This window comes from Crinia signifera, chromosome 5 (assembly GCF_055691185.1).
Source record: "Crinia signifera chromosome 5, ASM5569118v1, whole genome shotgun sequence".
NCBI lineage: Eukaryota > Metazoa > Chordata > Amphibia > Anura > Myobatrachidae > Crinia > Crinia signifera.
The window spans coordinates 43,788,557-43,815,294 of record NC_139221.1 but is presented as its reverse complement, the minus strand read 5'-3'; the positions used below and the strand labels follow the sequence as shown (position 1 = coordinate 43,815,294).

Sequence of the window (26,738 nt, the reverse complement as noted above, 5' to 3'; positions counted from 1 at the left end):
CTCTGTCTATGAAATGATTCTCATCTTCCCCATGAGAGATCACGTTTTATTAGCAGGTATTATACACAGTAGATCAATGATAAGAGATGAGACTTAGAAGGCATCAGTCAATGGATAAAATAATTGAGAATCCTTCAGAAACATAGCAATAAATCATGTCTAAGCCACTCCTTTACCAGCCAAGCATGTCATGTCATTAATCAAAATTGCCCACACCCGCAATCCACTGTGCAATATGCCCTAGTGTTTGCTGGATAACTGTTGCGATTTCTGTGACTTCTAAATAGCACTGTATCGTTAGGACATATAGTATAACATACCTGTTGCATGGAAATAAAACTTTTTGGCCGCATCCATCCTCTATATAATGTATGATGACTTTATCCAGAAACCATCCTTTGCCTGTGTTAAAAGACAAATATATAAATATTGGTAGCTGGGCTGGAGAATGCTCTGGTTTTCTATTAGGGTCACACATCTTGTCAAAATATGACATTCTGTATATAGCATCTAATGCAGGCGTGTCCAAACTGTGGCCCTCCAGCTGTTGTGAAACTATGCATCCCAGCATGCCTTGCCATAGTTTTAGCATTCCCTAATAGCAAAACTGTGGCGAGGCATGAAGGCAGATCGGTTGTCAGATTGGGCTGGTTGGGACAAAAACCTGTTAATATCTGGGTGACAGTTTCTGTCAGTTTTCCAACATTTCAAAGCAAATGGTCAACTGTCATCTGCTGTTTTTGTTCCAATCAGCCCAATCTGACAATCAATCTTTAGATGTATGGCCAGCTTAATGTGTATGTTATTGCCGGAAAAATAAAATGGCCCTACAATATAAATGTATTTGCAGTGGCAATAATTGAATGACAGGCCTACGTGACAGGTCTATGTGACAGGCCTACGTGACAGGCCTACGTGACAGGCCTACGTGACAGGCCTATGTGGCAGGCCTACGTGACAGGCCTATGTGGCAGGCCTACGTGACAGGCCTATGTGGCAGGCCTACGTGATAGGCCTATGTGGCAGGCCTACGTGACAGGTCTATGTGACAGGCCTACGTGACAGGCCTATGTGGCAGGCCTACGTGATAGGCCTATGTGGCAGGCCTACGTGACAGGCCTATGTGACAGGCCTACGTGACAGGCCTGCGTGACAGGCCTACGTGACAGGCCTATGTGACAGGCCTACGTGACAGGCCTACGTGACAGGTCTGTGTGAAACAGTATTTGTGTTTTACGTGGGAGAGAAGGTATCTGGATGGTATACGGTCATTTGGTTGACCCATATTAGGTCGACATGCATTGGGTCGACCACTGAAGGTTGACATGGCTTACGTTGACACACGAAATAGGTCGACATGCCTGAGGTTGACAGGGTTGGAAGGTCAACACATACATTAGGCCGAAAATGGTAAAGTCGACAGTGAAAAGGTCGACATCACTTTTTCACACTTTTTTGAGCCGACATGTGCCGACAGTCTGTGTTTAATGCCCTACTATCCACTAGTGCATGGAGGGAGAATAGAACAGTGTGCTGAGCGCAGTGAGGCACGTGCCCAAAGCATGGCGAGCACAGCAAATAGATTTTGTTTTGCTTATTTTGAGGTCTTTTTGGTGATCTGTCTGCGTGCGCCTAAGGGAGCCCGACTTTTTCACTATGCAGCATTTATTTATTGATAACAGCTCCTTTGAAAAAATGCTTTTGTTATCATACTTTTTTTCCTTAAAACGGTAATTATTGACTTTAATAAGAGATGTAACTGTCATAGCAACCACAGTCACATGATTTTGCGGTGGCGGCGTGCACAGTGAGTTGGCCGGAGCTGAGCCACACAGACACCAACGGGGGTAACACACAGACGGGCCCTGGCCAGGCTCTGGGGCCCTTCAGTTCGCCGGGGCCCGTCACACATGTCCCCCTTGACCCCTCCTGTCGCCGGCCCTGACTGTAGATACATTTATGCTACATATTGTGCAAATAGTGACCAGTGTAAAATAGACATTTCTGGGTAGCAGATGCATACCTCCCAACTTGTGTCCGGATGAAATAGCGTCCGAAAAGGGGGCGGGGCGTATGCAAATGAGGGCGCGACTTATGCTAATTAGCCGCAACCTCATTTTCATACGAGAATAGACGCTGTGCGCATGCGCACAGCGTCTATTCTACTAGATTGGGGGGTCTCCCAACTGCCACCCCCCGCAGCGGGACAATGCCTGCCGCGGGTGGGACAGCGGGACAGGACCCGAAAATCGGGACTGTCCCTCTAAAATCGTGACAGTTGGGAGGTATGCAGATGGGCAGTGAGTGTCAGTTGCATGGAATAGCTACTACTGATGGTAGTGTCATGGGAGTGTTCTGTGTGTGTGTGTGTGTATGTATGGCTACATGCGATTCTTAATTGTGCATACAGGAAATGGATTGGATGCATGTTTATGATGGATCTCTTGCACCTGATGTGGGTCTGGACTGGTTACATCTGTGGATGCTGTAAGAGTGACGTCATAGGTTTGTACTTTAAGATACACAAATTTGTGACTTAGCTCAGCCAATTGCCTCATTAACATGAAAGTAAGTACAATACAGAGGCTGTAGAAGTGTGTGACTTAAAATCAGGACCTCTGTAAAAATATACATTCTATGGAATAACTAGTAAATAACTAGAGTTACAGGGGGAAGAATATGAATACAAAAAATCGTATTCATATTCTTAATACGAATGAATACGACTGGTGTAGTCGTATTTTCCGATGGCGTATTGATTCGTATTTTTTCTGATACGAATTCGTATTTTAAATAAAAAATCGTATTTTTAAATACAAATTTGTATTTTAAAATACAAATTTGTATTGGTTTTAGCCTGCATGGATCAGTCAGCTCCGTGCAGGCTGTAGTGTCAAAATAAATTAATATTTAAAAAACTGTGTGGGGTCTCCCCCACGGGCATAACCAGCCCCAGGCTCAAAGAGCTGGGCCTGGTTTAAAAAAAAATCAGAAAACCATTTAAATAGGGCTCCACTGATTTTTTTTTAAACCAGCCCCAAGGCTGGGCATAGTTCCCAAAATAGGGTGAACCCCTACACTTTTTGTCCCCCGTATTTTTTTTTTTTTTTGCTGCTCTCTACTGGAGATTATCTCCATCCTCAAACCCCACATTTGTAGTTTGCAAATTGGAAAATGAAATCCACAGTTATTATACCTTCATTACTTCCATCACAACTCATATTGATTTTCTGGAGTATTCCCAATGAAACTGCTTGAATGGAAAAAACATCAACCTAGAGTGGAATTATTAAATATGAATCATTGATTATTGTATAAAAATATATGATCAACACAAATGTATTTACGCAATACACTTATACGTTGTCCATGCTGACATAGACACCAACATTTTATTATAAACTCATGTTGACCTTTTTCATGTCGACCGTTTGCTCGTTGACCAATAGGGGTCAACCTTTTGACTATTGACCTAGACACTGTCGACCTAACAACTTGTACCCTCTAGCGCAGGGGTTCCCAAGCACAATCTTCAAGGCACATTCACAGTCTAGGTTTTAACAATAGACATACTTGAGAACAGATTGTAGGCTTGCAGCAGGGCCCGCCTACCTCCATGTCTGTCTGTTGTGTTACCCAGTTTGTTTTATCACTGTCTACAATCGTAAAATGCAACAGAATCTAATGCGCTATATAAGAAACTGTAAATAAATAAGTAAATAAGAACAGGTGACTTACTTAGTAACTCAGTTCTTTTGATTAAGCACCTGTTCTCAAGAATGGCTATAACAAATATTGGACTAGTAATATGTATCCCTTTTCCACTGGCATCAGAATCTCTGGTTTTGCATATGAATGCACACACACTGGGATATTGGTCATTTTAAATGCATATTACTCTGTTTCTGACCCTGTTACTGACAAGAGTCACGGAGCTAAGAGCCCTGAATTTGCCGGGTTGAAAGGCCTGGCAATTCCCAGTGTTGCAGTGGGAAAGGAGTCTAAGTGTGCATTGAGGACAGAGGTTGAGAAACACTGCTCTTGTGCAATTTACCTTAGAAATAGAAGCTAGCAAAAGTGGATTAACCCCTTCCCTGGTACTCTCGAGAATTTTACAAGTTATGTTCCAGTGCACAGACTGGCAGACCCGGAAAATTCTCAGGAGTACCACTGCCTGCGCTCCCTCCTGCTGGGCAGTACCGGTGAGATCAGCGCTGAGCTCAGATTCAACCATTGCCTGGCTCCTGCTGCCCGACCCACCTCCTTCCCCCGGCTGTGTGCGACGTGACCTTGCAAACGTCACGCTGCACAAAGCCGGTTTGCCGTGGGCAGGGCCGGGCAGCAGCTGATGGTGTGCTCAGCAGCTCTGCCCATAATTACCTACCCTCCTGCATTCTGCTGGAGACTCCCTGAAATAGCAGCAATCTCCCTCTCTCCCTCATTAGTGTACCAATCTCCCTCATTTCCCCTAGCCCACATTGCATTTGGGGAAAAAAGGAATGACAAATAGATTAATTTACATTGAATCATCTGCACCATTTCCCAGCACTTTACCAAGTATAGTATCACTTAGGGGATCGGAAGGGGCCAAATTCGGCCAAGTTCCGATGGTGGGGGCTTTGCACATTTCTACACATGTGCAAACCCCGGCACGAATGGCTTCAGCGAGTTAGTGAACACATCCCCTCGCATGGTACCAAAGGGGATTCAGTGGCAGGGGGCGAATGTTCCTCGGGACAGCGGGTGGCATTTCAGCGATCGGTAAGCAGCAATTTTCGCCAACATGAATCACCCCCTATATTCCCTACCACATCTACATGCACACAGACATTCAAGAGTTAATTTGTTGGGAGCCAATGATCCTACCTGTATATTTTTGGATTGTGGGAGGATACCGGAGTACCCAGAAGAAACCCACACAAGTACGGGGAGAATATACAAACTCCGCACAGTAGGGCCATGGTGGGAATTGAGCCCATGACCACATTAATGTGTGGCAGTAATGCCAACCATTACACTGGGCTGCCCCAACATTGGGCACTATGATTGGCAAGAAGACAAATGTATAACAAGTACAGTAGTTGACCATGTACCAGGGGTGTAAGTATGGTGGTACGGGGTGGTACGGCGTACCGGTAAAACATATAGTGCCGGTACCCCATACCACCATAACAAACACCCCCCGGACTGTGTAATGCGCATGCGCGCATATGTAAGTGGCGGGGGCGTGGCCTCCGCCGCCCCGCCACAGCTGATTCCCTTCGGAGTCCCTTCAGAGTGCTGTCACTCTGCTAGTGAGTGGCACTCAGGGGTTAAAGAGAGCTTTGCCTAAGAGACAGCCGAGCAGAGCAATGTAAACCCGGCTGTCTTGCTTGTCTATTCCCTCCCGACGCGACTCCTCAGCATGGCGCGGCTATTTAAAATTACACGCCGGACCAGGCTCACTGCCCGGCAGCCAATCAGGCAGCTTGTAACTTGTGAGCCAATTGGAGCTGCGGCTGCCGGGCCGTGAGCCGAGCCCAGCGCGTCATTTAAAATAGCCGCGAAAGGCATGAAAGACAGCCAGGTTTACAACGCTCTGCCTGGCTGTCTCTATAGAAAGGCTGCAGGCAGAGACAGACACAGCGGCAGTGACGGGCATGAGAAGTTTGCTGCCGCTGGCCTGCTGTGAGCTGGGAAGCTGTGTGAGCGGAGGCAGTCTCAGCATCAGGGGAATAAAGGTGGTACTAGTGCAGCTTGACAGCCGGCGCTTTCCCTGAAGCTGGCCCCGCCCACCACAATGGGCTGCGTGTGTCAGTGCAGGCCTGGCCTGCTCTCCTGGCTGCTGCAGCTATTCTGCCTACTGTAACTACCTCCCCCCACCACACTGCCTGCCTGGGTGACTCCCTGATCCTCACTGCACAGGATTACACCAAGTGGGTGAGTAATGGATGTGATATGGGGGAGAGGAGATGTGTATCATGTTCTGGGTGTAATATGGGGGTTGGGGCTGTGTATCCCCTATGGCCCCTCACACTGTTCCCTTCTCTACCCTGTGGCCCCTCACACTGTACCCCCTCTCCCTTGTGGCCCCTCACACTGTTCCCCATCTCCCCTGTGGCCTCTCACACTGTTCCCCCTCTATCCTGCGGCCTCACACACTGTTCCGCCTCTCCCCTGCGGTCTCTCCCACTGCTCCCTTTCTCCACCCCCTTTAAAACCAAACCATGTTAAAATGTGCTGGTAGAAAAGCTAGGGACCGCTTGCTGGAATTTGCCCCCTAGGCTGAAAGATGCCAGCCAGCCCCTGCACAGCGGGGTCTTTTATAGCAGGCTCTTGTGGGGGCATATCTGGCATTGTGGGGGCATATTAGTAATGGGCATCAGTTGTGCGGCAGCAGCACAATGGGCATTATGGTGTGGGGCATAATGTGTAATGGGCATTATGGCATGGGTAATATGAATTGGTTGTGTGACGCGTAACTGTGTAAATTTTGTCCACTCTCCTTCAGTGCGCAATATCCCTGTTTGTAGTTTATCTGGCTCCTACATTTTGTGTGCAGGGGGCAGGGGCAATGCACAAGCCCAAGCAAAAATGTCATTGTGTTCTAAAGTTTTGTCATGTAGCCACTCCCCCTCATATCATATGAACACGCCCCAAACCACACCCATTTTCGCCGCGCGCCTTCGGCGCGCTACACAGTACCGCTTAGTCCTTTTTTCTACTTGCACCACTGCCATGTACCTATAGATTATCTGCATATAACACGGATATACTAATTGAAAATAATAGGTTACCTGTCCACTCTGAAACTTGGAATCTTGAAATTTGCTTTTATGTAGTTTGCGTTTGCCAGAATCCCCCTTATTTCCAAAGATATTTATATAAACATTACGTTCTGCATCACTATCGGAAATGTTGCCTGTGTAAACATGAATCTCATAATCCAGCACTGCAACACAAATGGAAATACAACGCTGGTTATAATATGTGCATGCAATGCTTTAAAGAAATAGCTACTTTCCATATATGAGAATATTGAATTGTAGCAAAATACTTTCCATACATTCCATAGCTGCAGAATAAAAGAGGCTACACACCAGAACAATCATGATCGTGAGCAAATCGTGAGATGATCATTTTACAGCTTTGCATGTCAACCAAAATCACCTCCTATATGAGCAACAAAGAAACCTTTTTATGTGTTTCATCACATTTTTTTCAGAGAGTAGGATACACATAACCTTATACCTTGTGTCTATAAAGATACCTTTATGTGTGTGTGTGTGTGTGTCCACCTTATCCTATGTAAATCTGGGTGAGTTCTGTTTAATCTCAGCTCATCTCTACTGTGCTAAGGATACCTTTATACAGTATGTCGTTCACAGTGACTGTTCTTTAATTTTGGCGCAAAGTTTAACCAAACTCGACTTCGACCCTGGCATTTTTAGTGGATATTTTGCACATCTTTCACAGCAACATTGGCACTCAAATGGTTACACATACACATCGAAGGTATCCATCGTATCCTGAAGCTCTGCAATTTAATGTATAGTTTCCATTTCCTGGCATCATTTGTATAAGACGAAAAAAGGAAGAGCATCATATCCTCAAATGAACTTCACATCCAAAAGCAAGATCTTCCATCAAATATCAGCCGTTGAATAAACAGCATCCACCCTCCCAATCCAACATGAGGAGTATATATTTTTTTTATTATCCAAGTTTCAAATAAATATAATAGTTGATATTTTGTTGTTTCCTCTGCGTGTTTGCTCCCATGTTTTATCCACTTTCTTAGTATTAAGTTTATAGTATGTTTAGAGAAAAGTTTAAGTTGATTTTCAGTCCATTTTGCTTTTAGTAAATATCCAATCTTCAAAAAAGGCTCCTAGTAAATTTACCCCAAGTTCTCTTTCAGTTTATTTTTATAATTGAGTTCAATGTTGGTAGAAACTTCAGTCAACTCTTGTAGGTCAAGTGCAAAATAAAACATACTATTAACAGGTGGATTGGCATTTGCATCACTAAAAGACCTTCATATGCCTCAGAGGGAATGACATGATGTCTCCATTAAAGTTAATGTACATCTAATATATGCTAAATAAACATGTGAGGAAAGGGACTTAAATAAAATCTGTAATATACAGCAAACTCAGTAATTACTCTTCAAAATATAGTTTGCACATCAAATGGCTGACATGAGTTATTAATAAGGAATAGGTAGGACAAGGAGACATTATTCTTCCAGTGTAAGACATGCTGCAGGCAGGCTTTATGATATGTGTTCACATTTTGCTGGGGAGTAGGTCCTTACAATAACAAAATATCACAAGTACTGTAGACATTTATACAAGTTGTTGAATACACATTTAGCAAATATAAGCAGCCTGCACTGAAATCCAGCTCGTTAGAAGTATGTGCTTCACATGTGTACACTACTGGTCAAACGTTTTACAACATCCCTTTGTTTCATTGTTTATTGAAATGTAAGCAAGTCCAGTAATAACATGAAATGGTACGAAGGTAAGTGACAATCGGTTAGCAAAAACAGAACGTGTGTAAATTTCAGAATGATAAAAAAGGCCTTTTTGAGGGAACAAGTAATGAGTTATGGAGCTCACAGAGGGGGAGATTTGCTGAGCTAGATCGCTCTGAACGCTCAGCAAGGTCGCTCAGCACACTGCAATGTGTCAGCACTCAGCATGTACTGAGCGATCTGTCAGGGCCAGTGTTCTCTGGTGAGCAGTGGTGTAGCTAGGTGCCATGGTAGCCGGAGCAACGGCATGTTTCGTGCACCCCGCCCCCTGCTCCTTATCCCATGCTCCCTGTGCCTGCTGCTTACCCTGTGCTCCGGGGATTCTGCCAGCGGGCCATGAGGAGGGTGGGTGGCAGCAGCAGGAAGCAGAGGAGCCGGTGATTCAGTGGCAGAGGCAGAAGGGGAGCCAGTAGGAGCCCCAGCTCTGGAACCAGCGATGCCGCCACCAATCAGTGGAGAACACTGAGAACACTGGCCCTGACAACTGCGACAACGGCCATTACTAGATTTATCCAGCATGCTATAAATTCATCACCTGGCGATAGAAATGCGTGGGGCCGCACATCGCTATGGCCCCTACACATGGAGAGATGTCAAGAGTCAGGTGCCCTGGAGGAAGCCCGGGGATATCCCCGGCACCCTGGTGCCAAGATGATAGACCATAAAGTGTAAAAAAAAAATATTAATATTGTCTTTTATGGGTGGAACTAAAAGTCACAGAAAGACTCCCCCACATGCTGGTTCTTGGCGAACCACAAGTACAAGCATGTGGGACATTAAAAGGCCTGCTGGTACCTGTTGTTCCACCTTAAACTTATATTACAATAAATACAACACACACACACACACCCATGTCAGTACAACTTTAATAAAGCATTCTTGCACAATCACATACATACATTCACACATACACACCTACATCCCACACGCGATTCACGTCCTGTAAAAAAATATATACGCAAAACTCACCTATTCCTTTGTAGATCGCAATTTCTTCCTTCCGTGTAGGTTAAAAAAAAAAATAACAAACTGCACATGATCAAGTCTGGACTGAGGAGCAATATGGGTTTCCACATGCCGCTCCTCCACGCAAATGATGGGGACCCAGGTGACTCCTGCCAATGGGAAACCCCTGATCCAATAACCTTAGAGCACCAGAGGAGCTTCACCAGTGATTGGTTCTCTGCGTCCCATATAACTCAATGTTATCAAAATAATATTGGGCTTTTTGATGAAAACCGCCATTTATGGCTAACCACAAAGTTAATTCAACATAACCACAAGGTTAATACTGGTCACACTTGTGGTTAGTTCAATTAACTTTGCAGCTGTGGCATTACCTTCTTGGCTAGTGGAGCCTGTTGCTAGTCTTAAAAATACAGGGATGTCAATTTCCTTCCGTCTTTTTTAAACCAGGGCCGGTCCAATAGCCCAATGCTGGATGATAAAATACAGGGGGGGACCATAGTGTTTTTCCCCTTGTATTTTTACAAACAGTCTTGGCTCAAAGAGCTTAGGGCAGGTCATTTTTTTTTACATTGTCTAAAAAGCTGATGTTTTCTTTACTTACAAAAAAATCTCAACTTTTCTTTACTCAAAATTGCCAGAAATCACATACGATTTGTGTTTCACTCTCCAAAATTGGAACTTATTAGATTTGTGATTTTTGTTTCAAAATCACACTTTTTTAAAGTGTCTAGACATGTACTGTTAATTTTATCAAGCTTCGGTCGCAAGCAAAGATAAAGCCAGCCATTTACAATGCTAACTGGGCAGTATATTACAACCCAGGATCGAATTGTGATCCAAACAGCGGGATGTATCATCCCCCACTCACAGTGACAGGGCTGCATGCACAGTTCGCGCTATCCCCCTGCCGACCCCGTTGACTGCACTGCCCCAGCAGCAGTGCGGTATGTAGCCCATAGGCTACAATGAGCTACCGCCATCTCAGAATGGCGGGAACCCAAGGATGCGATGCGCTGCTGCCTGATGTTGATACATTGGGCAGCTTCGCAACCCCCATAGAAACCTATGGAGGAGGTGGCCGGTGGTGGAGCAGGAGAGATCGCAGCACGGATTGGAGATTCCTGCTGTGGTCCCTCCTGATACATTCGGGTTTAGCTGCAAATATAAAATGATAAATGGGCCCCTCGAACTGAAATCTAAATAAATGGAAATGTCAAATACAGTATGTGTGAATATAGAAGCTATGGTAAAGCTGTACAGGTTAGGAAACCGCTATCATTGAGAATACATACACATTAATGGATCATTGCCATCTATTGGTAGAGGCAGTTCTCGCCATGTGTCTCCATCATCTTGTCTTTCTCCAATCCATCGATTTACAGGTAGGTAAAACTCTTGACCGGAGGAAAGATTCTCCAGTTTTATATCCTCTAAATACCACTCTGGATTGTCTCCTGAATTGTCATGTCCGATGCGGAGTTTATATGGTTTCTGCAGATATTTCAAATTAATCTATAAGGACAAAAAAAATGACAATACATTATTATGACCTATGGGACAGTACGGATGGTGTAATGGTTAGCATTACTGCCTCACAGGTCATGGGTTCGATTCCCACCATGGCTCTAGCTGTGCTGAGTTTTATATTCTCCCCGTACTTGCGTGGGTTTGCTCCGGGTACTCCGGTTTCCTCCCACAATCCAAAAATATAATGGTAGACTGATTGGCTCCCAACAAAAATGAACCCTAGAATGTCTGTGTGTGTGTGTACATGTGGTAGGGAACATAGATTGTAAGCTCCACTGGGGCAGGGAGCGATGTGAATGTTCAACTATTCTCTGTAAAGCGCTGCGGAACATGTATGCGCTATAAAGAAACTGTTAATAAATAATAAATAAAAATAAATGGTACGATTTTGATCCTAGGCATTGCAAGGGAAAAAATCGCGTCGGTCGCATCGCATGCGGCCAAAAAAATCGCATGCGATGCGACCGACGCGATTGTGAAATGGCCCCCCCAATTGTTAACGCCACCCCACGATGAAAAGGTCGGAGGACGCGTACTGCCGCCCCTCGCGGGCTCGCTGCGCTCGCCACATTGATGGTGGGGTGGCGTTAACAATTGGGGGGGGGGGGCATTTCACACTTCAGGGTGGCTATTTGGGGTCTGTGGGCCATTTAACATTGTTCCCTATGTCAAATCGGGTCAATTGGGCCATTTAACATTGTTCCCTATGTAAATCGCGGTAATCGCGTCGGTCGTATCGCATGCGGTTTTTTGGCCGCATGCGATGCGACCGACGCGATTTACCTTTTACCATTCATTTCTATGTGAAATCGCGGGCATCGCATCGGTTGCATCGCATGGCATTATAATGGCATGCGATGTACATGCGATGCCCGCGATGGGCGCCGTTCTAGGTAAATACCAAATAAATGACCTGATCGCCGGGTCTTTGATCAGTTTAGCATCCGCCCTGCTCCAGTGAAAACTGTTTCAAATGAATGTGCACGCTGTGCAAATTTATGTGTACGGCTGCACATCCGTTAGCATCCTTGTGAAAATGTTAAAACCCATTGTAACAGGCTCACCATAGTATAAGTAACCAAGGACTTATTGGGCCACTGCGATGAATGCAGGCACATTCGGTCTGCTAATGACGTTACACACTCTCCCCTAACAGGCCTTGGCATGGCTACATTTTCCCTGACACTCCAAACATTTTTTCCAGCACGCACTGCGGTTTTATTGCGACTCCCAAAACATGGTCGGTTCCCACCTCCACACTCCCACTCCCTGTCAATCATCTTGCGAATGGCCAGCGCAAAGAAAAAGTTACAAAAGTTCATCGCAGCAGGGCCTCGCGCATGCGCAGTGTAAACCGTATGCATGCGCAGTCTATCGATAATCAGACGTTGTGAAAATTCGTAGCTGTGCGATAAGGTCTGAATCAGGCCCTATTACCTCTGAGTAAGAGATATAAGAGGAACAAATCTGCCAAATTAAAGAGCATACTAATCGAGCAAGGGATAGTTGGTATGGCAGAGACAGCTCTCCTTAAAAAATGTGATTTAAAAAAAAAGTGTTATATAAAAAAACATATTAAAAGACAATTGTTGTTCTAGTGCAATTTTGTTTTCAGAGAAATATTTTCAACAAAATAAAATTTTTTCAATTAGCACAGTGGTAAAATGGAAGCAATTTCCATATTTGTTATATTTTATATTAATTTATTTAGCAATTGTTCAATGAATTTTGATTCTCCTCTAAGTTTTTAAGGTTCTAAGTGGGGTATACAATTCCGAATACAACTGTTGAGACGATCCCGACAGTCGGATTCACGGCTGCATCGACCCATTCCGGCTGTAACTCGACAGTCTGTATTCAAAGGTTCCGACTCTCGAGTGTCAGAACAGCTGCATTTTGTCATAAACGGGCAGTAAATTTGTCGGGATTGGATGCGAATTCAACAGTTAGCGTCCATTTCCGACAATCCAGATTCTTTTTAAAAAATAGCGGCATTTGCCGCTATTTCCACCGGCATCAATTGCGGCACAGATTGAAGAACCATCCAATTGCATTATAGTGTAACAAGATAGAACAAAGTTTTTAGATAAGTTATTTGTTATTGGAGAGCATATTATTTTTTTTAAGACAGAGGGTCATTAAATGTGTTATTTACATGAGATCAGACATACAGCATATACCGTAAATAGACTAGATGCAATATCCCCATTTCAATTTTACCCTTATTCCATATATTTTCTAAATAATTATTAGTTGTACCCCTGAATGTTTTTTCCAGAAAATGTTTGTCTAGCATTATTTTAAACTAGCTGAATACCCCTGCTTCGGTATGGGATGAGGATGGTAAATTAGAATTATAGTTGTTTGTTAATTTACGTTGGTTGGAGATAAAAATCAGTAAAAATCAGTCAAGTGAAAATATAACAGTTAATCTAAATAACATTAGAATCATCACAAATACAATAGAACCCCCTTTTTTTGTACAGTAGCACAATGAGAATGACAGTGCACAGAACAGAGCAGCTTGTTTTGCCAAGCCAGGCATTCCTGAACTGAAAGTGAAAGAGCAAGTTGTGTAGCCAAGCCAGGTATACCTGAACTGAAAGTGAAAGAGCACGTTGTGTACCCAAGCCAGGTATACCTGAAATGAAACGGAACCGTGAAGAAATACAAATTTTAGTGGTCAGTGGATGGTCAGCATTGAGAGGCAGGCACAGGAAGCCTTTAGAAGTGAGGGAGTAAGTATTAGCAAATACTAGACAACTTCTTTCATCTCATCTCATACATGGCTTCAGTAATCCTCCCTCTTGAGGTTCAGGCATTTAGCCTTTTATCGACTTCTTTGGCATGATATCCATGGTTTAGAAAGAAATGTTCCATAATCTTTAAATAATTGATATTATCCTAACTGTAGGAGCAGGTAAATCTGGTGGAGACAGGGAGTGACTCCACAAATTTAAGGAGTGTTTGTTCAGTACCAATCCACATCAATAAAAATTGTAAATATACTGTAGATACATGGCAATATGTCTCGAATAAATCTCATTCATCATGATGTGGCAGTTTTCTTAGTCGTACAATACATAAATAAATTGGCATACCATGGGGTCATGTTCGACCCCATTGCTGTGCCTCTTAATTGAAGATAAAATTAAAAATCGAAAAGGAAATAACTTTTAAGCAAAATTATTTATATGAGAAGCAACTAAAACTCTGATGGAGGACCCTCATAGTGTGGATTGGGACTGAGTACTCGGCGGACCACTACAATTCCCTCTCCGTGACCCATATTTGTATACAAGCTGGTGACATCAAGTGTCACCAGCAGCCATCCAGTGGGGGGGCACACCAAATGCGATTAGCAGATAGTAATATACATACTGGGAAATTGGCTGACAGAGCGAGCCAATGGCTGATATAATGGGTCTACTGGGTAGTGAAGCCATAGATTTATGGATTTTGGCTAAAACATATCAGGGGTATCTTAGAAAAGGCTTGAGTTAGAAATGTCATAGTAAAGTCGTCTAGCCAACCTTTCATGTACCTCAATTGTATAATGGAATCTATTTCTCTTTTATACCTCTATGTTGGATCAAATGGTAATCTCTTATAACAGTCTAAATCCATTAATTGTTGCATGTTTTCACCAACATAATCATCATAGTTTACAATAATGATCCCCCCATCTTCATTGTTGTAGTTTAGCCAGTCCAGGGGGGGGGGGGGGGGGGCTTTCCATGAGGCCACATGTGTAGGTACTGTAGGAAGGGGGATGCCAAATTGTTCAGGGTCTACTTTGCTGTCCTCAGCATAGCTGGAATAAATAGGTGGCACCTAAAGCTTGCCGATGGATGTCATACCGATTGACAGATTCCCCATAACCAAAATCTGATGGATAATATACCAACAAAAACACGCCACCACAATCTAAATACCATCAACATCAAAATACTCACAAGTGAAACACAGGCAGAAAACACAGACACAACCACGATGCCAAAAGCCAAGCAAGCACAGAGAGCCATACAAGGGGAGGCACTACACTAATATAATTATAACTGTGTCTGTATTTTAATATGTTCAGCATTATGATCATGTCGGTATATTGACTGTAGGCATTGCAACAGTCGGTATTATGTATGTGTCAGGATATTGACCATAGATATTTACACCATGCCGGTATAACAGTGTTGGTAAAGTACCTGTCGGTAATTCAGTTGTAGGTAAATCATACTGATCCGCCCTGTAGTATAATTATTGTTAGTAGTATTGTTGTAGATAGGTTGCTCCACCTTAAATTGATGGAAAAGCAGTCTGTGTATTTTAAATCAGGAAATTACAGGCATCACTTTTATCTGCACAAGAAACTCTTAATGTATCAAGTGTGATAAACAGCAAAGAAAATACAAAGAGAGAACCTCCTGAGGGGATCACGTCCTAAGTGACTGCACTGCAAGCCATAGCGGAGACCACACATAAAAATAACAATATACAGTAAATGAAGTCAGCCTTCTCAATTACCTCCCTGAAAGATCTCATTTCAGCAATGTGCTATGGCTGAATTCAATTTTAACGGAAGCTGGTTACATTCCAATACATTTTCTGGCATGGCACTAACCAGTGGACGTGGGTAAAAATAAATTGTTAGGTAAGGATCCTGCAAAATGTTTTTTTAAGTAAAGAAAAATTAAATCAATGCAAATGTAGGAATGGTTACCACACATTCAGTCAGTTATGGGTAACCTGATATCACATGTGGGGTCCTCTAGATGTCTAAAGGGACGCATGTCACCCTTCATCTCAGGAATACTTAAAAAAAGACTTTTAACAATTAAGATACCATGCATTTACATACTGTCACATATATACTTAACAATTCAATGTGACTTCTGGGTACCAGATTTTCACTCGGAAAAGGTAGAGTTCCAGTGGCAGAACTTGTGAGTGGTGAGCCCAGGTGCAAAAATATCATTTTGCCCCCTTCTCCACCCTAACAAGTAGTGGCTATGCCAGCCCCCCCCCCCCCCTCTGCTGCCACCACTGCTGGTCCCCACTGCTGGTGCCTGCTGGACCCCGCTGCCACCACTGGTGTCTGCTGGTTCCCACTTCTGGTCCTGACCCCTGTCGCGGAACCAGAGCATGCACAGTAGCTTCTTCGATACTGTGCATGTGCTGGCCTCAAGCCTCTATGGGCTGCTTCGGCAGCAGTCCATAGTAGTATATTCATGGTCCCCAGTTCGGCACAAGCAAATCTGCAGACCCCCTTTTATGGGCTGCCACTGCAGCAGCCCATTGGGCAACCCGGTGTGAAAAAATACTGCCCAATGGGACTGCCTTGCGTGACTGGCAGGTCAGACTTCCAATAGGAAGTCACTGCCAGTCACAATGAAGCCAGTGCAGTCTCAAAAACTGCATCTGGCTTCACAAAGTGGCTGATTTTACCTGGGGGTGCTGCAGCCCTGTAGCCCATAGGTAAAAACCACCACTGCCCCTAACCCAAGTTCACAATATGCAGCACAGCAGTGAATGACAGGGAGAGGCAGAGGGTGTCAGGGAGAGACAGGGGGTGTCAGGTAGAGGCAGGGGGAGGTAGAGTGACAGGAAAAAACAGTGGGTGAGAGGAAGAGGGTGACAGATGAAGCAGTTGGTCTCCTAGTCCTCAGTGGCCCTGGTGCACTGCACCTGCTGCGCAAATGGTAGTTCTGCCTTTGGGGATTGTGATTTTGGCAGTGATTTCTAAAGAAATTGCTGTACGTCAGTTGTTACCTCCAAATCGCCAAATTTAATGCTTAGTGGTTTACAACAACTCAGGTAGAATAAGAACACCAGAACATAGTTTATGCCATTACCGTCCATTGCCCATGCTATATTCAGTTGTAAATGTCTTTCCATCAACAACTTATTAAAGATGCAAATTAATCATATGTATTACTCTGATACTGGGGACACAGATGAGATGGCATCAGGACTTAATATGCCCCCCCCCCCTTTAGGCATCAGGCGGTAGGGATTTTGACACACCCCTGCAAATTACTGCCCCCCTCTCCCCTTTAGGCATTAGGCGGTAGGGATTTTGACACTCCCCTGCAAACTACATGCTTTTCTGTTAGAATTACGGTTCAGGGTAAAGGTTGAACTACAGTAGTCCCACCTTACCATATCAGATTGTGGAACCACCACCCCCACTACTTTTACCCTGCTGGGGACACAGAAAAGGAGATGGCACAGGGTACACATAGAAGGAGATGAAACTGGGGACAGAAAGGAGATGGCACCAAAGTGACATAGCGAAGGGACTGATGACACAGGATGATGTTGCTGGAGAAACACAGGGTTGGTGTTGGAGAGAAGATGGGGTGTTGCCTGGGCAACCAAACCGGGCGCTGGCAGGGGGTGTGACGTAAAGCAGCCACTGGAAGAGGGGAGAGCAACACCTAAGATACATGAAATAATGAATAAGAAAAAGTAGCACCAGCACACCAATAACAATTAAAACTATGCAAATTTAATAACACATAAAAACAATTACACCTCAATGCTTGCCTACTGCAAATGTCAAATGTATAGTATGACAAAGCTGCACTTGGATTCAGGGAAACGCATCAGGACCTGTACCTCTGACACCCTTTCCAGCACTTTATTGCACCTCACCTCAGATCTTGACCAGCCAACCAACCAACAGAAGTTGTCCACCTACTCCACCACCCCCTAAGCACCACCTCTGGACTTCCTTCTCACCCCCTTATGGAGAACACTTACCTGACATCCCTTCTAAAATGGAATAAAATCCCCTGGTGACTCCACTGTGGTAACTATAACCTATCTGCATTTGCAGAGACTGTCATATTGGTGGCCCCTCTGTGGATATAGCATTTGTTCCACTCATCCAACAATTGCCCCATTGGAGTTGCATGTGGATTATTGGCGGTATTCATAGGAACGGATCCTTGCCCCTACTACATTGAGGTGTATTTGCAATTGTTTTTAGGTGTTATTAAATTTGCATATTTTCAATTGTTCATTGGTGTACTAGCGCTACTTTTTCTTCTTCCTTGGTGCTGGAGAGATCAATGAGAATGGTGCTAGACACATGAGGGTGCTGTAATGGCACAGAGGGGTGGTGCTGATAGTAAACAGAGGGGGATGTTGCTGGAGACACATCGGGGAGGGTGCTGTAATGGCACAGAGGGGTGGTGCTGATGGTACACATAGAGGGATGGTGCTGGAAACCCATGGTGGTGGATTGCACTGATGGTACACAGGGGTGGATGGTGCTGGATAGGTTCACTGGTGGGATTAGAAGAAAGCAGGGGGGCTGTAATCTTCCGTAAGACTCCAATTCTGAATAAACTACTGTACTGTATATTAGTGATACAAATTATACAAAATTAGCAAACAGTTAAATAATATACAATTGTAGGGAACTTCTGTTACTGTGCATTGGGTATGTTGAAACTAAAAAAAAAATAACTTTGGTTATATTCCGACTCAAACAAAAACAAAATACATGGGGCAGCCAAGTGACCTGTGGGGTGACAGAGGAATAAGAAAGAATGACACTGATGGAATAAATATATTTTCTTCTTTTTTAAATGACCTAACATTGTACAGTAGCTTGTGTCAGGAGAGACACTACCAAAGTCTCTAAAGCTTCAGGGTACCTAGGTGGTCCCCATGTCCCTGCCATTCTCTTCATAGCTGCTATTCACAACAGTGTGGGTGTCCGCAGATGGTAGTCATCTGAGTCATAGTGATGTTTTACTGCACCTTGCTCTTTCATCTTCCTAATATCATTTCCAATGTGTGTATGAGTATCAATATAAATATTCACCCAGAATTTAATAAAAAAAAAAAAAAAAAAGATTTCGAATGGTGCCATTTTTCTTCATTTACCCCGGGTGACATCATCTGTAGTTAGATTCTGCCCTGTGGTAAGGTACTTTGTACCTATTCATGGGCTGGCTTGGGTAATGAATGTAATGAGTCCCAAGATTTATGTTGCTGGCCCTGCCTGGACAAGCATCCTGCGCCAACAATTTGTCTACCACTGCATCAGTGGCGTAACTATAAATTTTGCTCCCCCCTGCCAAAAAGTTTGTGGCGCCCCCCCCCCCCCAGGCTCCTCTCCAGCATGTTTCCCCAGACGTGATGACGTCACACGCATAACGGAGAAGCTGAAGCAGGAGAGAGGAAGAGAGACCAGCAGACACTGCTGATTCCCTTGGCTCCGACGCATCCGAGGCCCACCTAGCTCGCCCATCTGCCCGCCCATCCTGTACACAGTAGCCAATAGCCGGCTCTGTGTACAGTCAATAGAATCAGTGGGGGAATTTGTCATCTCTGCCATGGTCCCACCCGTGCTGTGGCTGACTCGCCTCCAGTGCTCAGTCAGTGGGCAGCGGCAGGCAGCAGAATGACAGTGCATCGAGCGGGTGCCGGCGCCTACACAGACCCTGCTGCTTGCTCCCCCAAGTCGCTGCTGGGGCTGCCTTGTAGTATTTCCGCCACTGCACTGCACCTGGTTGTCAATTCCAGGGCAATTGCTTAAAGTTTACCTAACCAGGTGTCCTTGCACTTCCCTTAGTCACCGTATTGCAAAGACAAACTGTGTCACCTGCTTACCTGAAATGTGTCAGCACTGTTTATATTAAACAGCTGATGATTCCCTGATCCCAGCATGATGGGTCCAGAATTTGTGTCTTCGCCATAGACATAAATGAAAACCGTGGCGTCCGTGCCAGCATTAGGGAAATTGCCAGTTACCACTGTGATCTTCCATTCTCCTTCTGAAAACAATGCAATGGAGAACATACTGTATGTAAATACTAATTAGCAGAGAGGGAGGTTACAGAATAGCATATGCGGATGACAAAAGTGGATTTTGGTCTTACCTGGAAAATCCTTTTTTCTGAATCCATGGTGGACACTGGGACAGTGGGGTGTGGGTGGAGCTACAGCGACAGGCACCAAGGAGATTTAGTTTCTTTGGGTGCAGCCCAGGCTCCTCCTCCTCCACGCCCCCCCTAGGCTTCAGTTGTTATAAAGCTAGCCCGGTAGGGACAGGAAGAGAAAGAGTAGAAAACATACATACCGAAGAGAATTCTTGCGACCAAGAAAAAAGACAGAAAAAAACCCCTCTCATTGTCAGCTTTGTGCGTGAGGTGGGTGCCCAGTGTCCACCATGGATTCAGAAAAAAGGATTTTCCAGGTAAGACCAAAATCCACTTTTTTCTTTCATACTCATGGTGGACACTGGGACAGTGGGACGTCCCAAAGCTGTCCCCTCAAAGGGTGGGACGCACCTGAGCTGCACTGAGGACACGACGGCCAAAAGCAGAATCTGCTGTGGCAAACGTGTCGAATTGATAGAACTTTAGGAAAGTGTGAGGCGAAGACCACGTAGCCGCTCGACACAATTGCTCTGCTGATGCCCCCTGACTCGCCGCCCAAGAGGATCCCACTGAGCGAGTAGAGTGGGCCCTAATTGTAACCGGAACAGGTCTATTTGCAATCAAATAAGCCTGCTTAATAGTTAGGCGCAGCCAGCGGGCCAGAGTCTGCTTTGAAGCCGGCCAACCACGCTTTGCCGGGTCATACAGCACGAACAGAGCTTCTGATTTGCGTAACTCTCTAGTACGACTGACATAAATCCGGAGAGCTCGAACAACATCTAGCGAGCATAACTCCGAGGAGTCCTCCGACGGAGAAAAGGCAGGAACAACAATATCCTGGTTCAAATGAAAACGTGTAACTACTTTAGGGAGAAAATCCTTCCGAGTCCTTAGAACAGCCCTATCCCTGTGAAAAATCAGGTAGGGTGAAACATGTGACAGTGCGGATAACTCCGACACACGTCGAGCAGAAGCAATTGCCAACAAAAACAAAGTCTTCCAGGATAACCACCGCATGTCTACTGAATCCAAAGGTTCGAACGGTGCACCCTGAAGAGCTTGACAAAACCAAAGGTAAATCCCACGGTTGTGTGGGGGCAGAAACTGGGGGCTGAACATGTAAAACCCCCTGTGAGAAAGTTTGAACAGCCATTCGTTTGGCCAGGCGCCTCTGGAAGAGTACAGAAAGCGCCGACACCTGCACCTTCAGGGATGCCAGACGCAATCCCAATTCCAGGCCCGACTGAAGAAAAGCTAAGACCCTGGAGAGCCGAAACTCCCGAGGGGACCAATTCCTCTGACTGCACCAGGAGTAGAAAACCTTCCACACTCTATGGTAAACACGAGAGGATGAAGGTTTATGTGCGGCCAACATGGTCCGAACCACTCCTGGAGCAAATCCTTTTTCCCTTAAGATCTGCTTTTCAATCGCCACGCCGTCAAAGCCAACGTCTGTAGGTCTGGATGTAAGCACGGGCCTTGAGACAACAAGTCCGACCTCCGAGGAAGAGGCCACGGAGGTTCCAGGGATAGTGATAGCAGATCCGTGAACCAGCCTCTCCTCGGCCAGTATGGTGCTAGAAGTATAAATGTTGCTGGTTCCTGTTTGATTCTCCGGATGAGCCGCGGCAGGAGAGCCACTGGTGGGAAGACATATATCAGGGAGAAGGGCCAAGGGGCGGACAGGGCGTCTGTTAACACCGCTCCTGGATCCCTTGAGCGAGCCCCGTACCGAGGTAACTTGTGGTTGTACCTGGACGCCATGAGATCTATCTGGGGAAGGCCCCAGCGATCCACTATCTGATTGAATACGTCCTCGTGAAGACTCCACTCTCCTGAATGTATGTCCTGCCTGCTCAGGAAATCGGCCTCCCAGTTTTCTATTCCGGGAATGTGAACTGCCGCAAGTGCCAGAAGGTGATCCTCTGCCCACTGAAGTAGAGGGAGTACCTCCCGTATTGCTGCTGCACTCCTGGTCCCGCCCTGGTGATTTATATATGCCACAGCCGTGGCATTGTCCGACTGGACCTTCACCGCTTTGGACTGGACTAAGTGCTCTGCCTCTTCGAGGGCTCGGGAAATGGCCCTTATTTCCAAGATGTTTATGGGAAGCTTTGCTTCTCCCCTTGACCAACGACCCTGAAAAGAGTGTGGACCCAGGACCGCTCCCCAGCCTCTGAGGCTTGCATCGGTGGTCAGAATTTCCCACTTGTGGGCTGAGAACTGACGACCCCTCCGCAGGTTCTCTGGGCGTAGCCACCAAGAAAGAGAGATCCTTGTCCGAGTGGACAAGGGAAAAGTCTGAGTCTTGAGATCCTCCTGTGAGCGGTTCCATCTCCGAAGCAGTTCCAGCTGCAGCTGCCTTGAGTGCAGCTGACCGAACTCCACCATTTCGAAACAGGATACCAGCTTCCCCAGAATCTTCATACTGTGGTGCACTGACACCCTGTGAAGCTTCAGGAATGCTTTCAACATTACATGAAGAGAAGCGATCTTTTCTTCTGGTAGATAGACTCTCTCGGCTACTGTGTCTATCCGCGCTCCCAGATGGATCATGTTCTGGACCGGGGTCACGCTGGACTTTTTCCAATTGATGAGCCACCCGTGTGACTCCAGGAAGTTTACTGTGATCTGAAGGTGAGTCAGGAGAACTTCCTGAGATTGTGCTATGATCAGTAGGTCGTCCAGATAAGGAAGGATTCGAATCCCCTGGGACCTCAGGGCCCCTGCCATCACGGCCATGATCTTTGTAAAGACCCTTGGTGCCGTGGAAAGGCCGAACGGCAACGCCCTGAACTGATAATGGCAGTTCTGGATTGCAAATCGCAGGAAACACTGGGATTCCTCCCTTATCGGGACATGCAGATATGCATCCCTGATGTCTAGGGATGTCATGAAGTCTCCCGGCTCCAGGGCCTGGAGGATTGACCTCAGGGACTCCATCCTGAATCTGGGCAGTTTTATGGATTTGTTGAGGCGTTTCAGATTAAGGATGGGCCGGTAGGAACCGTCCGGTTTCCCTACCAGGAAGAGATTTGAGTAAAACCCTTTTCCCTGTTGACTGGAGGGTACCGGCACTATAACATTCCTGTCCCGAAGGGACTGGATGGAATCGGAGAGAGCCTGTGCTCTGTCTTGGTCCTGTGGCAGGCCTGTTTTGAAAAAGCGAGCTGGGGGTCGGCCCTGGAACGGTAGTGAATACCCCTGCAAAATTATGGCATTGACCCATCTGTCTGATGAGGTCTTCTGCCATAAGGTGGAGAAATGCAGGAGGCGACCGCCCACCCGAAGATCCTGGTGGGCCGCCCCACCCTCATGCCGCGGGCTTTTCAGCCTGCTTGGGAGTCTGACGGCGTCCTGTCCAGGACTGCCTTCCCCTTGTACTGGGGGCTCTCTTCTGCTGGGACGGTCTGGCCGAAGACTGACCTCTAACCCTCCCCTGGGGTCGAAAGGAGCGAAAATTTACTGCCCTGCCTTTTGGAGGTGCAGACGGGAGGAAAGCTGTTTTCGAAGTGGCCACTGTGGTCACTATCTTGTCCAGCTCTGGGCCGAACAACACGCTCCCCGAAAACGGTAAGGCCTCTAAGGCTCTTTTGGAGTCCGCATCGGCATTCCACGTACGCAGCCAGAGGGCCCTGCGAGCCGCCACTGAGGAAGCCGAGATCCTTGATGAGAGTGAGACTGCGTCCACTGCTGACTCCTCCAGATAAGTAGCCGCCTCTCTGATCAGGTCCACTGAGGACAGTAGTTCAGAGCGGCGTGTACCGGAAATTATGGCCTCCTGTAATTCATCAGCCCAGGAGGCTATGACCCTCGACACCCACGCTGAGGCCATTGCCGGGCGTGCAGAGACCCCCGCATTTATGAAAATGCCCTTTAAGCAATTTTCTATTTTTCTATCCGTGGGGTCCTTCAAGGAAGCCACCGTAGGGATAGGTAACGTGGTGGTTTTTACCAACCTAGCCACATGGGCATCCACCTGGGGGGCCGATTCCCACTTGCTGCGGTCAGCCGCATTAAAGGGGAAAAAGGATAGAAGTCGCTTGGAGACTAAAAACTTTTTGTTTGGATGAGCCCAGGCCTCCGACAAAACCCCATCCAAATCAGTACTAGGAGGGAAAGTTGCTATCTCCTTTTTCTTCTTTTTGAAGACAGGAGCATCTGATGATGCAGGCTGATCCTCCTGTACCTTAAGCGAGGAGCGGACAGCTTTTATAAGGGCATCTACCCGTGACTGAGTCATACGGTCCTCCTTAGAGGAGTCTGGCTCATCCTCACCATCATCATCCACATCATCGTCATCGGTGCCAACCGCACCTTCCTCATCCGTATCTCCATCGTCAGTGTCATGAGAGACGGGCAAAGCCCTGCGTCTACCCGGTGCCTTCAGAATAGACTGAAGGGAGTTAGACACCTGTACTAAACCTTGTACGGAAGAAGATAAACCCTGAACCCAGGTAGGTTCTGGGGCAGGTACTGAGGACACAGCCTGTGCTGTGGCCACCTCAGAAGCAGACTTGTGCGGCCTGACTGCAGCTAACTGCGTGGCTAAGTCTCTCATCGCTGTGGAGAGAGTTAATGCCCAAGCTGGCTCAGTAGCTTCCTGCATAGGATGACTGGCAGGCGAGGGTGCATTTACAGAGCAACGGTCACATAAGCCCGGGTCTGTCTGCCTCTCTGAGGAGAAATTCTCCTTACAATTGCCACATGTGTATGCATGCAGAATAGGAGCAGTACCCTTAGAGGGTTTTGCTGTGGGCTTCCCCTTTTGTGACATATTACCAGTCACAAGCCCCAACACAAGTCTGACAATGACAGGCTGTCTTTTAAAAAACAGACAAACTGAATACTTAAGCCCTAACAAAGAAGTTAGGGTTAAGCAAAAAACACAAGCACACAATTTACCGCTGTATCAGTGCTAAATATAGCTTGATATCAGCGTTAGGGGAAAGATAAAGAAAAAACCTGATCCCTGTGTCGCGGAGCAGGAGACTGGGTGCACTTCTCCGTCTCAGCGCTGTGCCTGTAATGGCGCGCAGACGCTGCGAAGGCGGGGAGAAGCAGAGCTGAGCGCGGGAAGCGTGATTGACAGCTCTGTATTACGGAGGCGGACGTTGGGGACCTATCCGCCTCCCCCTGGAACCCCAGTGCTATACGCCTTAAAAATGGCGCTCCCCAATACAGCCAACACTGGTGGTCTAGCGGCCCACGGAAACGACCGGGTGCCTGCTGCCAGGACCAGCCGGGGGATGCACCCTTCCCCCGGCGGTATCGCCGCACGGCGTCCCGCTCAGCTGAGACGGGACCCGCTTACCTTCTGACTGGACGCGGCGCCCTCAGTGTGCTGTGAGGTGTCCGGTGTGTCACGTCGTAAGACTAGCGCGCCGGACCCAGCCAGGCAGGAGCAGCTGCTAAATGGCGCTGTCTCCCGTAGGTAAAAATAATAAAAATTAAAAACAAGGGCACGGAGCCCTCCTTAGTAACCTGTGCCTACCGGCACCAAGGAACAACTGAAGCCTAGGGGGGGCGTGGAGGAGGAGGAGCCTGGGCTGCACCCAAAGAAACTTAATCTCCTTGGTGCCTGTCGCTGTAGCTCCACCCACACCCCACTGTCCCAGTGTCCACCATGAGTATGAAAGAAAAATAGCATTAATTACAGAACACAGACACAGGAGATGTTAAATGGTTAAGTGCTCTGAATCATAATGACAAGCTCAGATTTGTTGGAGTCGTGGATCAAACCCTTGTGTCAGCTCCCTGTGATGTTAGGCCGCAGACCGTAGAACTGTATACAATTATACAGCGCAGTGATAAACAAACAATGAACTTATGCAGGAAGCTTGACCCTTGAGCAATGAAATTCTACATTCTAGGCAAATCTAAATGTGCTACTTTGGATGTTGGTGCTCCAGGGAATTACATGTTTCAAGTCATAGGAACAATATTTCTTAGTAGAATTTGAGGGATGGGAGGATTTCAGTTTTAGATTGCATTGTTTTTTATGGTTTTTATATGTTATTAATGTTTTACATATTAAATGCATTTAACATAGGCCCTGATTCAGCAACACTCGGAAGGGGCCACATGTCCGACGTTGGGGGGTCTTTGCATGTGCATGCGCGTATTTGTGTATATGCAGGCCCTGCCAACGAATGGCTTTGGCAAATCACACACTCGCAGGGCCGTTTGTTGTGGGAAAGGAAGGCCGGGGTGGAAACGGGGCTCGCCCATGGAACTCCCAGCGTATTATGAGGTGTCTCCATGAAAACGGTGGGCGTTTCCAATGGGATCGCAGATGGACCGATGCCTGCTGGGGGAAAGTGGCTGATGTCACAACACGCAAGTGCCCGCCCCCTCTATGGCAGACATCAAAGGAAATAAAAGCCAGTTGAGACTGACTTTTATTTCCGAAGGCAGAAGAAATCATTGGAGGGTCGGCGACCACCAAATGATGTATCCTGCTAGCGATCACATCCCCTCGCTTGGTACCGAGTGGATTCATTGGCGGGGGGGCATTTGGCGGGGGGGGCATTTGGCGGTGTATGAGGGAACCGACATGGATCACTCCCAGCATGCCTCACGAAATGTGCAGAGGGATTTCCTGGTCACAGACCCGGAAGTCCAGGCACCGGAATGCTTCACAAAGGGCAGCTCTTATCGGGAGATCTCGCCTTTGCGTTACTAATCGCATTTGGTTAGTATTGGTGCAATCGGAGGCAGAATGTACCGCAAGTGGTCGGTCCATCCTGTCCTTTAAGGTATTCCATGGCCAAATGCCAATTAACGGACCCCCTTTCCCCCCCCCCCCCCTGAAACTAACAAGGTAGTCTTGT

At 46.4% G+C, this 26,738-nt stretch overlaps 1 protein-coding gene across 1 annotated transcript in view; it reads right to left on the bottom strand.

Moving 5' to 3' along the window:
• Window positions 1-2,381: 2,381 nt before the first annotated feature.
• The window catches only part of RP1 (RP1 axonemal microtubule associated), a 221,106-nt gene continuing 196,749 nt past the window's right edge, over window positions 2,382-26,738 (bottom strand). The window contains exons 29-33 of the mRNA XM_083145115.1: window positions 19,637-19,800; window positions 10,780-10,999; window positions 6,777-6,931; window positions 3,197-3,275; window positions 2,382-2,485 (exon numbers count right to left, since the gene is read on the bottom strand). Of these exons, the coding sequence (XP_083001241.1) occupies window positions 2,382-2,485; window positions 3,197-3,275; window positions 6,777-6,931; window positions 10,780-10,999; window positions 19,637-19,800 (722 nt within the window). The remainder of the gene's footprint in view (window positions 2,486-3,196; window positions 3,276-6,776; window positions 6,932-10,779; window positions 11,000-19,636; window positions 19,801-26,738) is intronic.